Consider the following 12633-nt stretch of genomic DNA (forward strand, 5'->3'; position numbering starts at 1 on the left):
CAGTGGGGGAGTCATCGGCCTCCTCGACATGTTAGGAGTGAGCGTGGTAGACTTGGCTCATCTCATCCAACAAGAGGTCTAATGCGTGAACTTCGTCGCCGACTTGTTGTTGGAGACGCGACACGATAGCAAAGGAGTCCATGGGTTTCTTCAAAAAAGTGATTGTGAGTTATCACTACGCGCTACTCCGAGTAGGTATTTGGTGTAGAGTCGCAGCAGATATTCACTGTCAGTTGTGTAGGATATTGTCATATAGGTTGTAAATGTGGAATAGCGTTGTCATATTGTTTTTGTATCGGTTTATTCTTCAATGACGCAGTCTTTGATCATTTGTTCAATCTCTTCGTCATTTACAACGTTAGTTCGATTTTAGCCAATCCTATCACATTTACATATTTTAATTCTATATATATATTGATGTACAGTATTATTGGCAATCACTGATCAAGAAATTAGTAAGTGAACAAGAGGTCTATTATTAGTCGTACTAGGACGTAGAAAACAGAACACCTGTCCCAGCTAACTACCGGAATCTCACTCTTGGTTCTGCAGCGCCGTGGTAACATCAAGTCAATCAAGTCTGCGGCTTGCAGGGATTCGGCACTCCCCCATTTGGTGGTTTATGTGGGCACTGGCGTGGGAGACAACACAAAGTGTACTTTAGTTCAAGTAACCTACGGGACTACGAGAAATGCCGAAGAAATAAAAAAACACTCCCAGATGCCGAAGACTGCCGCAATGGCGCCAGGAGCCACGGGCACCGAGACGGAGGAAGAAGTATCAGTGACGGAGCCACCGTTGGTCCCGGTTGTCGGAGGGACCACGGATGTGCTGACGGCTGTAAAAGAGACCAACAATGAGAAGACCGGAAGGCGATGATAGAGCTGGCCAAGGCGAGCAAGGCCACGAGTAGCGCCCGAGTGGCGTCCATGAACTGGGATGAATCGCGGCTACGATATGGCGGCCAAACTATGGGACCGAACTGGGAACAATTACCACGACCCTCGATCGAATGCAGCTACATCAACGAAGACTACCCCCACCCGAGAAGTCCGAGGCCGAAATGCGAGCGGACGAAAAGATGGAAGCCCGAGCCAAGCTACGTGCTGAACGACAAAATCGAGCGGACAGTTCTCCCGACAGAGAAAAGAAGTAATGGAATACCAGGAAGAACAGCGTAAGCAAGCTGAGCGGCGACGGATCATCAAGTCCAATCGTCCTTCGAAGGAAAAGGGCGATGACCGCGCCAAAGTGGCACACGCGGCCCATGATCGTCGGATGCTTGACACGACCTTGCCGAGCAGCTCAGGATGGGGATCGCTTTCGAGCGGACCACCGACGCTAAGCAGCGGAAGATGGGGACCCAGCATCAACCCCGGTGGACCTTCATTGGTCGTGACAGATGTCCAAGAGACATGCAAACATACTGTCGGGAATTTAGAGGAAATTACCCACATCCACCGGGTGGATACATCAAGCCGGAACGAAGTGCGGCGGTGTGGTCCCCGTCGACCCAGAAACCAGGGGACCCACGGAGGACCCACCAACCAAAAAGTACAGCCCGCAAACAAACCTGCGCCCCCAAGACACGACGACCGCCCTGCCCAAGTTGTGCGTGATGAAGCGTGCCCTCGATTTGCACCCGCCCGGGATGACCGCGGCATGCTGTGCTTTGTCTGCCAGCAGCCAGGACACATGGCCCCGGAGTGTCCCAACAAAAAAGACGGGGATAGCGGCGATACAAGCTGGAAGAAGGGCAAGAACGCCGTCAAGCAGTTCAAGGCGAAGGAACGCAAAGCGAATATGCAAGCCAAGCGAATGAAGGAGCTCCCACCACCCAACATGGAAGATGATGGACGTTGGGTGCGACTGAACTGTGTGCTGAGTTCCTTACTGCCCGGACACCGGCGCAGACCAGACATTATGCCACAAGCCATGATGCATGAACTTCAAGCGTTACAACCCCACTTCAAGGTGTTAAGCTGGCGGCGCCATTTGTGAGAACAGCATTCAACCAGATGCCGTTCGAGGCAAGCTCCTACGTGGACCTTACGCGGGACAATGCAGACGGCCGCTAGACCAGTCAAGGTGCCAGGCAGGCGCCGCTGTTATGTGGTTAACGATGGAGATGAGTTTCTCGTCTCGGATGACACCCTCAAGACCATTGATATCGACATCAACGCCTGCTGGAACAGGTGGCGCGCCTACAAGTGGATGAAGACGGCGACGATCTGGAAGAAATTGGTGGCGATTGCATTGAGTTGCCCCAGCGATCGGCCGTCCGAGCCGCGTCCATGAAGGCGGTGGTACCTGTAGCCAAGAATGAAGTCGAGGAAGCCCTGCAAGGTATGATCGACGGCGCAGTCGGTAACACATTTCCAATGGAACATGTTAAGTACTTGTGGGATGTGCTCAGCAAGCATGACATCTGGCGAGTCAAGTTCGACGGGTCAGATCCACCAGCGCAAGTGAAGCCACTGAAGGTGACCCCGAAGGATGGGTGTGTTCCTTACCGATGCAAAGGAAGGAAGCACAACCTCCTGGAGGAGAGGTTCTTCAAGTACACAAGAACTACTCGATGCAGGCGTGATCGAGAGCAACCAGCAGAGTGCGTGGTGTAGCTCGGTGAACCAAGTCCTCAAGCCAGATGGGCGCAAGTCATTGAAGTCGGATGACGATGACGTGCTCAAGAACTATCGGCTAACCAACGACTGCCGCGTCGTGAGCTCGTTAACCGAGCCGAAGGTGGGGACAATGCCATTCCAAGCTACCATCCTACATAACCTGCGTGGCAAGAAAGCGATGGGGGTGTTTGACCTGCCCAAGCGCTTTTGGCAGTTCCCGCCGCACCCAGACAGCTGGGACATGTTGTCGTTCATGCTGAATTAATGCGTGTACACACCGGACTGGGTGATGCAAGGCCATGTGGACAGTGCTCTCTACGTGCAATCTACGAACGAGGAGTGCTACAAGGACCTGCTCTACAAGGCATACTGATCTGGATCGACGGCATCTTTGTGTACGCTGACACAGTGAAAGAGTACGTGAATGCCCTCGAGTCGTTCTTCGATCGAGTGGCCCAGTTCGGGTTCAAGCAGAGTCCGGCCAAAACCAAGCTGCTCACGGACCAAGTCACGTGGTGCGGAGACATCATCAGCGGTGATGGCGTCAAGCAAGACCCTGAACGCATTGAGCATCTGTGTGCGATCCCCTACCCTACGAATGCGGGTGAATTGCAGCAGTTTGTGTGCGCCATGAACTGGCTGCGGGACTCGATGACAGAGTACGTACAGACCGTCGGCCCACTGCAACAGTGTCTGACGAAGGCCCTCGAGGGCAAGGGTACGCAGAAGCGAATCGCGTCTGGTGTTCACTTGGAACTAACCGACAGCGAGAAGCAAGAATATGAATGGCACCGTAAAATCCAAGCTACGATAATCGGTGGAACTGTCTCACCCGCGTGATGACGTCACGATATGTCTGTTTACGGATGGAAGCGATTATGGATGGTCGATTGTGGGTAACGCAAGTGGTGGCATTCGATGACGACAGCTCAGTCCAAGAACAACGTCACGAAATGCTCTTATGTCAGCCAAGAAGGCGTGGTCAGTCATCGAGAAGGAGGCCTACCTAAATTGCGCGTGCGTGCGAGAAGCTCAACTATATGCTTACGCGACCTACGGGTCAAAATGTACTGTGACCACAAGAACCTCATCCATGTATTTGCCCCGGGCGAAAAATGGAAGGCACACACACGTGGCAAATTCATGCCATGGGCTGCCTTTTGTGGCGGCTATCGTTATGAAATCATACACATCGACGGTATCCACAACCTCTGGGCTGACATGATGAGCCGCCGGGATCAGCCGACACCAAGTCTGGCGACCAAGCGGGTCAAAATACGTCAGGGACATCGCTGGTCAAAGACGATCTAAACACGCAACGTCCCTCCACCGGCACACCCAAAGCCGCGGCCGCTGAACAAGGACTTTGTGTGGCCATGTGTGGCGGACATCAGTCACGCCTAAGACCAGCATGGCAAGGACAAACCAAAGCGAGCCACAGTGGTGGACGGACTGTGGCAAGTGGACGAGCGGTTATGGATTCTGAGTGCGGCGAATGACCTGATCCAACGGATCATGGGCGTTGCCCACTGCGGCAGCGCTGGACATCGTGGACATGCAGCGTTGGTGGCGACAATCCGCCGCCTGTTCTATGTCGACCACTAGGCCGACAGGGCCAGTAAAATTCTCCTTTGCTGCTTATTGTGCCCTCATGTTAAAGGGGGAAGGGTGGTCCATCGACCGTATGCCCCGAGATGTCACGCGAAAGAGCGCAACGAAGGAATCCACTTCAACTACCTCTACATGGGATAAGTGTTCAGTGGCGCTAAGTACGTGCTGGTAGTCAAGGACGACCTTACCCACTACTGCGAGCTCATTGCATGCGATGGTCTCACGAGCCAGGTTTGTGTGGATGACCTGGTGGACTGCACGAAGCGGTTTAGAATGCCGCGAGTCTGAGTCAGCGACCAGAGAACGCATTTTAAAAACGTGGCCATGAAGGCGTTGGCCCACAAGTTCAAGGTCCATCATGACCTAACCTTGGTCTACTGCCTGGTGCAATGGAACGATTGAGCGGATGAACCGCGACATCCTTCAAGTGATGCAGGTCATACTGCGAGAGTGCCAGCTAGCTGAACAAGGTGGTCCAAGCCAACCTCAACCAAACACAGGCCGCGTCACGGGCGAGCAAGTCGCCTATGGAGCTGTTTACGGCTTTAAACCCGGTGAATGTCGTCGTGGTGGGCATGAACAAGGAACTCTGAGAAAGCGATTGGATATCCCCAAGAACCTGGACAAGCTGCGTGCTAGCCTGCAAGTCATGCACAAAGAAGTCCTAGACAAGAATGCGATGCGTGTGGCGAAGGCGACGAAGGCGACCGCAAAGTACTAGCGGTGCAATGTCAGCGAAGGCGATTTTGTGCTCTGGTCCCGCGTCGACGAACGATACCATCCCAAGCTGCTCGTAACCTGGACGGGCCTCTACCGAATCAAGGAAGTGGGCGAATTCTCCGTCGTGCTGGAGCATCTGGTGACTCTCGAGCTGCGGGAAGCCCACACGTCGAGAGTCAAGCTCTACATCGAATACAGCTTTGAAGTGACTGAAGAGATCCTTGAACACGTTTCCGAGCAAGGGATCATGCTGAAGGTCGAGTCCATCGCCGGACACAATTGTCCCGGATGTGAAAGACTTCATGCTGGAAGTGCTTTGGGAAGGTTTTGAGGATATCGAGTTCTCATAGGAGCCGCTGCAGAAGCTCATGCATGAACGCCTGGCCATGGTGAGGAACTACGTTGAAGGCGTGAAGAAAGCGAGGGAGCGCGAAGAACTAGCGATGCCCAGTGTGTCCGACTTGGGGTGCGTGTTGTGGTGGGCGACTTCATCCAGGTTCCGCAATGACACAGGTGGTCCTCAACCGAGGCCACCGGGTGCCGACCCTTGGCGAACCGACATGGAAATGCGTAGTATTATTAGTCGTACTAGGACGTAGAAAACAGAACACCTGTCCCAGCTAACTACCGGAATCTCACTCTTGGTTCTGCAGCGCCGTGGTAACATTAAGTCAATCAAGTCTGCGGTTTGCAGGGATTCGGCACTCCCCCATTTGGTTGTTTATCTTGGCACTGGCGTGGGAAACAACACAGGTCGGTACTTTTGGTGGTCGGAGTACCATATGTATTGGTAGAGTGTATCGACCCCTATATCAGGTCTGAGAGTTTAGGTAGTTTGAGTGCCTCGTTGTAACTCACTTCGCCTTTTACCTTTGAATATTCCAACGCTTTGGTTTCGATCGGTTTTGAAGTGGTTGACAGTGAGATACAACAAAGAATCTTTAGTCAAAAGAGTGATTTTGTACCCAGAATTCCGATGATTTTCCCCTTACAGTTTACAAGTAAATTTAATTCGGTTTTTCCATTGGTCACGAGCTTTGGCTGTCACAATTTTTCACACTTTGCATCATACTCTTCATGGAACACATCCTACCAGTGTTGCCGCTGGTAGCTGAGCTCGTGGAGTATATGAACTCCACAGCGTCATCACCATCCCTGCCGGACGGTTCAACTTCAACTCCCAGACCAAAGCGGACTGCCGACTCAAGTTCCGTTTCGGTAAGACCGACATCCCCGAGCTCGCACGCCTTCTTGCCCCCCCCGATCCCTTCATCACCAAGGCCCGCTACCACGCGACTGCTGTCGAGGCCATTTGTATCATGCTCAATCGCCTGGCGTGGCCTCATCGTCTTGGCTCCATGGTTCAAATATTTGTTCGTAGCAGAGAGGCGTTGTTTGCACTTTCAAACGCGGCAAAGCTATATGCGTATGAGCGATTCGGCCATCTCCTCGACTGGGACTATCAGCGGCTCGACAGCCATTGGATGCAGCGCTACGGTGACGCCATTTACATGCAAGGAGCCCCTCTCAAGACCTGCATTGGACTTATTGACGGCATAGTTCGGGGATTTGTCGTCCAAGCAAACCAGCGCAAAAGGTGGTATACAATGGGCATAAGGTATACTGTTAATACACGCAATACATTGCCGACTTAATATCTATTGGTAGCGCAAACATGCCCTCAAGTACCAAGCTGTAACGTCGCCGGATGGAATTATTGTTCATTTCCACGGTCCGGAGCCTGGCTCTCGCCATGATGCACGGAGCCAGCTTGTTAGTAAGCTACAGGACAACCTACGTGTCGAAAACACCCGTTACGTGATCTACGGAGACCCGCGTATGAGATCAATAATACGATTGTATCCGGATTTAAAGGAGCAAGATTGGACTTGCGCGAGGCCGAGTTTACATGTTAATCGTCGTATGAGTGCAGTACGTGTCAGCGTGGAGTGGGGGTTTGGTATAGTCCGCAATTTGTGGACATTTGTCGACTATAGAGGAGGGCAGAAGCTTTGGTTGCAGTCGTCCTAACGAACGTGCACACCTGCATGAAGCAAGGCAATCAAGCTTCCAGTTACTTAGGAATGAACCTCCAATCGCGGAGGAATACCTGCGCCCCCAAGCTTAAGACAAATTAAACACGATATACTGTGCTTCGAGGCTGAAAAAGATTTAATATAACATAACGTTAGCTGTTTATATCTATGAAGTAAATGCAAGACGACAAACTGAATTACATTTTTTAGTAATACAACGCATCATTTCAAGAATGCCCCTCATGAACTCCATTTGGCCTTGGCGTTCAGCCAAGGACAAAAAGGACAAATGGAGTTAGCGAAGAGCAAAACTTGCTTCTCCCTCGGCCTTGTCAAGGAGGTAGCACTTCTCGTCGAGTTCAAGCGTGCGCATGGCGATTGCGTTGGACTCCTTCTGAAATGCGAGCTCGTCGACGTTAAACTTGTTAGTAGTCTCCATAATCGAAGTGAAGCTCATGATGGCGTTGGCAGACTCCTTCATGATGCAGATCTTCGTATTTCCTTCTTAATCATCATCTTGTTTGCTCCGTCAGAATCGTTGTCGTCTCCTTCATTCCCCAACGACTTGCGCTTGATCCCCATAAGGGTGGCTGCACGCACGGTGTGACTGTCTGACTCGCGCTGTCCAATATCTTGCACTTGTCTTCCTTGGTGGCTTTCTTCTTGTTGGAGATCATGTCGTTCTATGTCATACAGTTTATGCTCCATCCTTCTGCATCCGCGTACCATGTCCGAGAGATCTTGTAGCAATTGTTATCGCTCATCATATTCCTCGTCCGTGATGCGCGCAATGATGCCAAGGTGGCCTTCTGGAAGGCTACCAGTAGGTCGTCGCAACGCTTTCTGCAGACCGTAGCGCTGAGACTATCGCCGTGAATGGTGCGCATGAGTTCATCTACTTCTTCCCATCGAGCACTTGTTTGTCCGTATGGCGCATCGTGTGGGCATATAGACATAACCTCCTTGAGAAGGTCCACATCCTGCGGGGTCGTGAAGCGATGAACTGGCTCCTTCTTACCCTCAGCTTGCACGTCGTGCTGTTCGGTCATTGGAGAAACAAGCAATTAGTGGTGTACAGTGAGTATAAAAAGGTTTGTCAGAAATTCTGACTGAAATATTGTTACGCTAATTTTCCAATGGATTCGGCTGAAATCCTCACTGGCTTATTATATTGTGAAATTCATGATAGCAAAATCCCTCTAAAGTCTCCTGTTGCCGACAAGTTTGTGTGCATCTACTCGTGTTTGATCTCTCTCGTTTGCAGCAATCTACCCCGTACTCAATGCCTGTTCATGGTCTGCGACTACCGTACAGTACACCCGAGAGAATGTCATCTGGTGCTTCGACGCACCATCTCTCAAGAGATGCAGTACTCACCCACGATGCCGTTGCCGTCAACGCCACCGGCTGGTGTGTTGCCGTATGCGGCCCGAAATCGCTACTGTGATGCGGTTGGGGCAGCACCTAGGCAATCAAGTGCAGGCAGGTGTCCATGAACAATCCGCGCTGCTAGACGACGTGCAGAATGCTGTCGGCGCCCAGACGCGACATACCTAGGAGCAGGTGGTGCACCTGCACCATCAACAACAGTTGCATTCGCAGAAACATATGGAAATGAACAATCGGCTGATGAATGAGCATGAGGAGCAGTGCCGCCAACAAGAAGTCTTCGTCGAGCAGCTGCATGCACAGAACAAGTAGGCTGAGGCCCGCGAGAAAGGTTTGCACCAAGCTGCCGACGAGTCTGTCAAGCACAGCGAGCAGCTGGATGAAATGCAACGCCTGACTAGCGCCCATTGACATGCCTTCTTGGCGACCGCGGTGGCGGCTGTTGCAGGTCCCACGACTGCCCCCACGGTCGCGAGCGTTCAAGCTGTCTATGGGTTCCACGAGGTGACCAATGCCTCGTCGTTCAACGCCAGCACGAAGGTGCAGATGCGCAAGTTCATGGACCAGTACGAGGCGTACGCCCGCGAAGTCAACATCGTGAAGGCACAGCGCACGGGTGGTGCCCAGGTCCAGCGCGCGCCGCTGAGCGCATGCACGATCCGTTATCGGTCGAGCGCATCGCATTCTGGGGGATCGGGAAGGCCAGCCACGAGCTGACGGAGGAGGACTGGAAGGTTTTCTTCCTTGGCGCCAAGGACTGCCATCCTGTGGACACGTTCAAGTTGGACGCCGCGATAGTCAAGCTTAAGATGGATACGACCGTGCAGTCGGCGGAGTCCCGGGTGTCAAACTTGGTCTCGGATTTCGAGGCGGTCCTCGTGCGCCTCTCAATGGAGGGGTTCGCGGAGGCCGAACCAAAACGATCTGTCGACTATCTCGTCGCGGCTGTGCGCGGGCCCGTGTCAAGGAACTCATGAAGTTGAACGAGAACCGCGGCCTCAAGGAGGACGCACCCGATTTCAAGCACTGGCTGGCGGACTACATGCGCCGCTACGATGAGGTCGATCCTCTGATGGCAGCTGCGGGCATTGCCGCGGCAAAGGCCGACAAGTTGCCCTCATCGATCAAGACCCCCAATGCTGGGAAGGCCCCCAAGGTCGTGGTCATCGTCAACGTCGACAAGGTCCCGAAGTCGAACTTCACGAAGCGTGCGTGTTTCAAGTGCCGGTCGCTGACCCAGACTCGCGGCATTCAAATCGCTTCGTCCAATCCATCAATGCGTCCGCGTCCACACATACTTGAGTTGTAGGGCCATCCCATGCAGTGTGTTCGCAGTAGTGAGTCAGGGCGTCTCTGAGTACCACACCAGCACATACTTGACGCCATGAACGCTTCGTCCATGTACAGGTAGTCGAAGAGGATTCCTTCGTTGCAGTCTTTCGCCTGCCATCTCGGGACATACGGTCTATGGACCACCCTTCCCCCTTTCACTTGAGGGTACAACAAGCAGCCACGGAGGAATTCACTGTCCCTGTCGACCAAGTGCTCGACGTAGAACAAGCGTCGGACCGTAGACACCAACGCTGCATGTCTGCGATGTCCGGCGCTGCCGCAGTGGCCGACGACCGTGATCCGTTGGATCAGGTCATCTGCCGCACTCCGAATCAATGACCGCTGGTCCACTTGCCACAGTCCATCCACCGTTGTACTGGGAAAGCGGAAAGCAACGCCCACCGAAGAAAACTGTATGTCACATAAATATTTGTCCAATCAAATTAATTTTTCAAAATGGCTCGCATTCATTGGCGGAATTTTTATAAAGCGCGCCCGCGCGCTTTTCCAACAATATAATTCTGCTCTGGACGTGCAAGTCGACACAATCACCACACAATTCCGAACATGAGTCGACGTAAGCAATATCCCATATCCATGAAGCTCCAAGACATTGGTCTCCTTGACACAATGTCTTGCTGCGAGATATCGCGAGTCATGGGGATCTCTCGACGTACCATTAGCAGCTGGCAGCACCAGCGTTTCGAGTTGCTAGCGTACGACGGCAACAAGAAGTTCAACAAGGTTGTGCCTGGCGGCCGCGCTACGAGGAATTCCCCGACCCACCTGGTTTAGTTGAGTTCATAAATCGTGTACGCGATAACGAACGTGCTTTGACCACCACATATATGATGACATGGATCAAGCTGAACCAACGGGACTGGCTGCTCAACTACCTCTCTACCAAGAAGCCCAACGTTGCCTACAGCTCACTTCTGAAGCTACTTCAGTGTTTCTGCAAACGGCACGGCTTTACTCGGCAGCGGCCGACGAAGAACAAACTGTGGGCCGAGGTCCAAGAAGAGTTTGCCAGTGACTTCCACCACGAATTCGCCTCCTATTCGAATGACTCCGTGTTCACACATTGACGAAACGGGCATGTACTACGACCTACCGCCAAGCTATATTTGGTTTGTCCGGGGCGGAAGCGCAAAGATCTCGGCCGGCGAGAAGCACTCCATGCGCATGACGGCACGAGCGGACGGGACCAAGCTGCCCCTGATGTTCGTCATGCGCGGGACGCCTGGAGGCCGGATCGAATCAACTGAGTTCCCTACATTCCCACCGGGGCATTACTACGCCGTTCAAGAAAAGACGTGGATGGATGGTCGTGTATGGAAACAGTACCTTCGCGAGGTGTTGGGCGAGATCATCCAAGAGCCTTCGGTCATGCTGTTGGACAACTTCGAATGTCACGTGTCAGATGAGTCGTACAAGATCACGTATGAAGAGCTGGGTGCGCACCTTTGCCCGCTGCCGCCCAATTCGACGTCCGTCTGCCAGCCGCTGGACGTGATGGCACTTCAAGCGCAACCTCCGTAACTTGTGGCTATTGGAAGTGCAGATTGTCGGTGATGATGAAGATCCATTCTCGCCTACTGCTTGTCAAAAGCGCATGGCGATGGTGAAGCGAGCCATCGCTGCATGGGACATGGTGTCTGACGATGTGATCCGCCGAAGATTTGAAAAGGTAATTCCACAATTGGTGGCGAATAATTGATTCAATTTTTAAAAAAGTTGAGTGGATTCTTTATAATTTCATAGAATTCCTAGGTTATAAAAAAAGTCAAAATTTTCAAAGAAAAAAGTTCGACGCGCCTGGGACTTGAACCTGGAGCTCACTCAAGACACACAACGTGTTAAACGACTGCGCTATCGCGTCGAACGCTTACGCTTATTGTTTGTCTGCGGTAGTAATCAAGGTTCTTGGATTGTCATCCTTCTACTCCTAATGACCTCTTTATTTCATTGCGACATTACCGGTGCTGAACAAATTTCACCGTACGTACGATGTGGAATTTTGTCACCTCCAGAAGTGATTAAAATTATTTGAAATAGGCTGCGATTGGCTAGAATAGTTGTTGAACTTCGTAGTTATGTGACCAATTAGACAACTTGTTTCCGTCTGAACTCGAAGACAAGGTGGGCGTTACATTCCCTCTGGTCTGTCCCCGAAACCCCGAAACTTGGCATGCTGGTCTTGTGCCTGGCGGATGTCCGTCACACATGGCCACACAAAATCCTTGTCTAGTGGCCGCAGCTTGGGTTGCGCCGGTGGAGGGACTTTGCGCGCTTTGATTTTCTTTGACCAGCCATGACCCCGACGTATTTTGACCCTCTAGGTCGCCAGGCTTGGCGTCAGCTTACCCCAACGGCTCATCATATCCGTCCAAAGGTTGTGAATGTCGTCGATGTGCATGATCCCATAACGATAGCCGCCAATAATTTCAGTCCATCGCATAAGTTTGCCACGTGTGTGCGCCTTCCATTTTTCGCCCAGGGCAAAGATATGGATAAGGTTACAGTACATTTTGACCCGTAGGTCGCGTAAGCATATAGTTGAGCTTCTCGCACGCACGCGCAATTTAGGTAGGCCTCCTTCTCGATGACTGACCACGCCTTCTTGGCTGACATAAGAGCATTTCGTGACGTTGTTCTTGGACTGAGCTGTCGTCATCGAATGCCACCACTTGCGTTACCCACAATCGACCATCCATAATCGCTTCCATCCGTAAACAGACATATCGTGACGTCATCATGCGGGTGAGACAGTTCCACCGATTATCGTAGCTTGGATTTTACGGCGTCAAACACTTGCTTCTCGCCATCGGTAAGTTCCAGCTGAACACCAGATGTGATCCACTTTTTCTAGCCCTTGCCCTCGAGGGCCTTCGTCAGACACTGTTGCAGTGGGTCGACGG

At 52.2% G+C, this 12633-nt stretch overlaps 6 protein-coding genes across 6 annotated transcripts; 3 read left to right on the top strand and 3 right to left on the bottom strand.

The window, feature by feature from the left end:
• Positions 1 to 738: 738 nt before the first annotated feature.
• Positions 739 to 4229, top strand: H257_18091 (hypothetical protein; the record flags this gene model as incomplete). Its single annotated transcript, XM_009847102.1, has 8 exons — positions 739 to 840; positions 873 to 1130; positions 1168 to 1974; positions 2196 to 2560; positions 2622 to 2867; positions 2921 to 3417; positions 3593 to 3691; positions 4030 to 4229. The coding sequence occupies 8 exons, from the start codon at positions 739 to 741 to the stop codon at positions 4227 to 4229; spliced, it is 2574 nt and encodes an 857-aa protein (XP_009845404.1).
• A 46-nt stretch (positions 4230 to 4275) lies between these two features.
• On the top strand, positions 4276 to 6654 carry H257_18092 (hypothetical protein; the record flags this gene model as incomplete). The annotated part of the gene is made up of 8 exons (XM_009847103.1): positions 4276 to 4306; positions 4378 to 4466; positions 4536 to 4586; positions 4639 to 4896; positions 4957 to 5211; positions 5306 to 5421; positions 6097 to 6552; positions 6624 to 6654. 8 exons carry the CDS (start codon positions 4276 to 4278, stop codon positions 6652 to 6654), a joined length of 1287 nt encoding a protein of 428 aa, XP_009845405.1.
• A 632-nt stretch (positions 6655 to 7286) lies between these two features.
• On the bottom strand, positions 7287 to 7668 carry H257_18093 (hypothetical protein; the record flags this gene model as incomplete). Its single annotated transcript, XM_009847104.1, has 2 exons — positions 7287 to 7466; positions 7588 to 7668. The coding sequence occupies 2 exons, from the start codon at positions 7666 to 7668 to the stop codon at positions 7287 to 7289; spliced, it is 261 nt and encodes an 86-aa protein (XP_009845406.1).
• A 76-nt stretch (positions 7669 to 7744) lies between these two features.
• H257_18094 (hypothetical protein) lies at positions 7745 to 8040 on the bottom strand (the record flags this gene model as incomplete). Its single annotated transcript, XM_009847105.1, has 2 exons — positions 7745 to 7855; positions 7951 to 8040. The coding sequence occupies 2 exons, from the start codon at positions 8038 to 8040 to the stop codon at positions 7745 to 7747; spliced, it is 201 nt and encodes a 66-aa protein (XP_009845407.1).
• Positions 8041 to 8500: 460 nt separating this feature from the next.
• On the bottom strand, positions 8501 to 8788 carry H257_18095 (hypothetical protein; the record flags this gene model as incomplete). The annotated part of the gene is made up of 1 exon (XM_009847106.1): positions 8501 to 8788. One exon carries the CDS (start codon positions 8786 to 8788, stop codon positions 8501 to 8503), a length of 288 nt encoding a protein of 95 aa, XP_009845408.1.
• Positions 8789 to 8926: 138 nt separating this feature from the next.
• On the top strand, positions 8927 to 10051 carry H257_18096 (hypothetical protein; the record flags this gene model as incomplete). Its single annotated transcript, XM_009847107.1, has 4 exons — positions 8927 to 9007; positions 9055 to 9327; positions 9369 to 9660; positions 9792 to 10051. The coding sequence occupies 4 exons, from the start codon at positions 8927 to 8929 to the stop codon at positions 10049 to 10051; spliced, it is 906 nt and encodes a 301-aa protein (XP_009845409.1).
• Between the last annotated feature and the right edge of the window lie 2582 nt (positions 10052 to 12633).

This window comes from Aphanomyces astaci (assembly GCF_000520075.1).
Source record: "Aphanomyces astaci strain APO3 unplaced genomic scaffold supercont1.136, whole genome shotgun sequence".
Taxonomy (NCBI): domain Eukaryota; phylum Oomycota; class Saprolegniomycetes; order Saprolegniales; family Verrucalvaceae; genus Aphanomyces; species Aphanomyces astaci.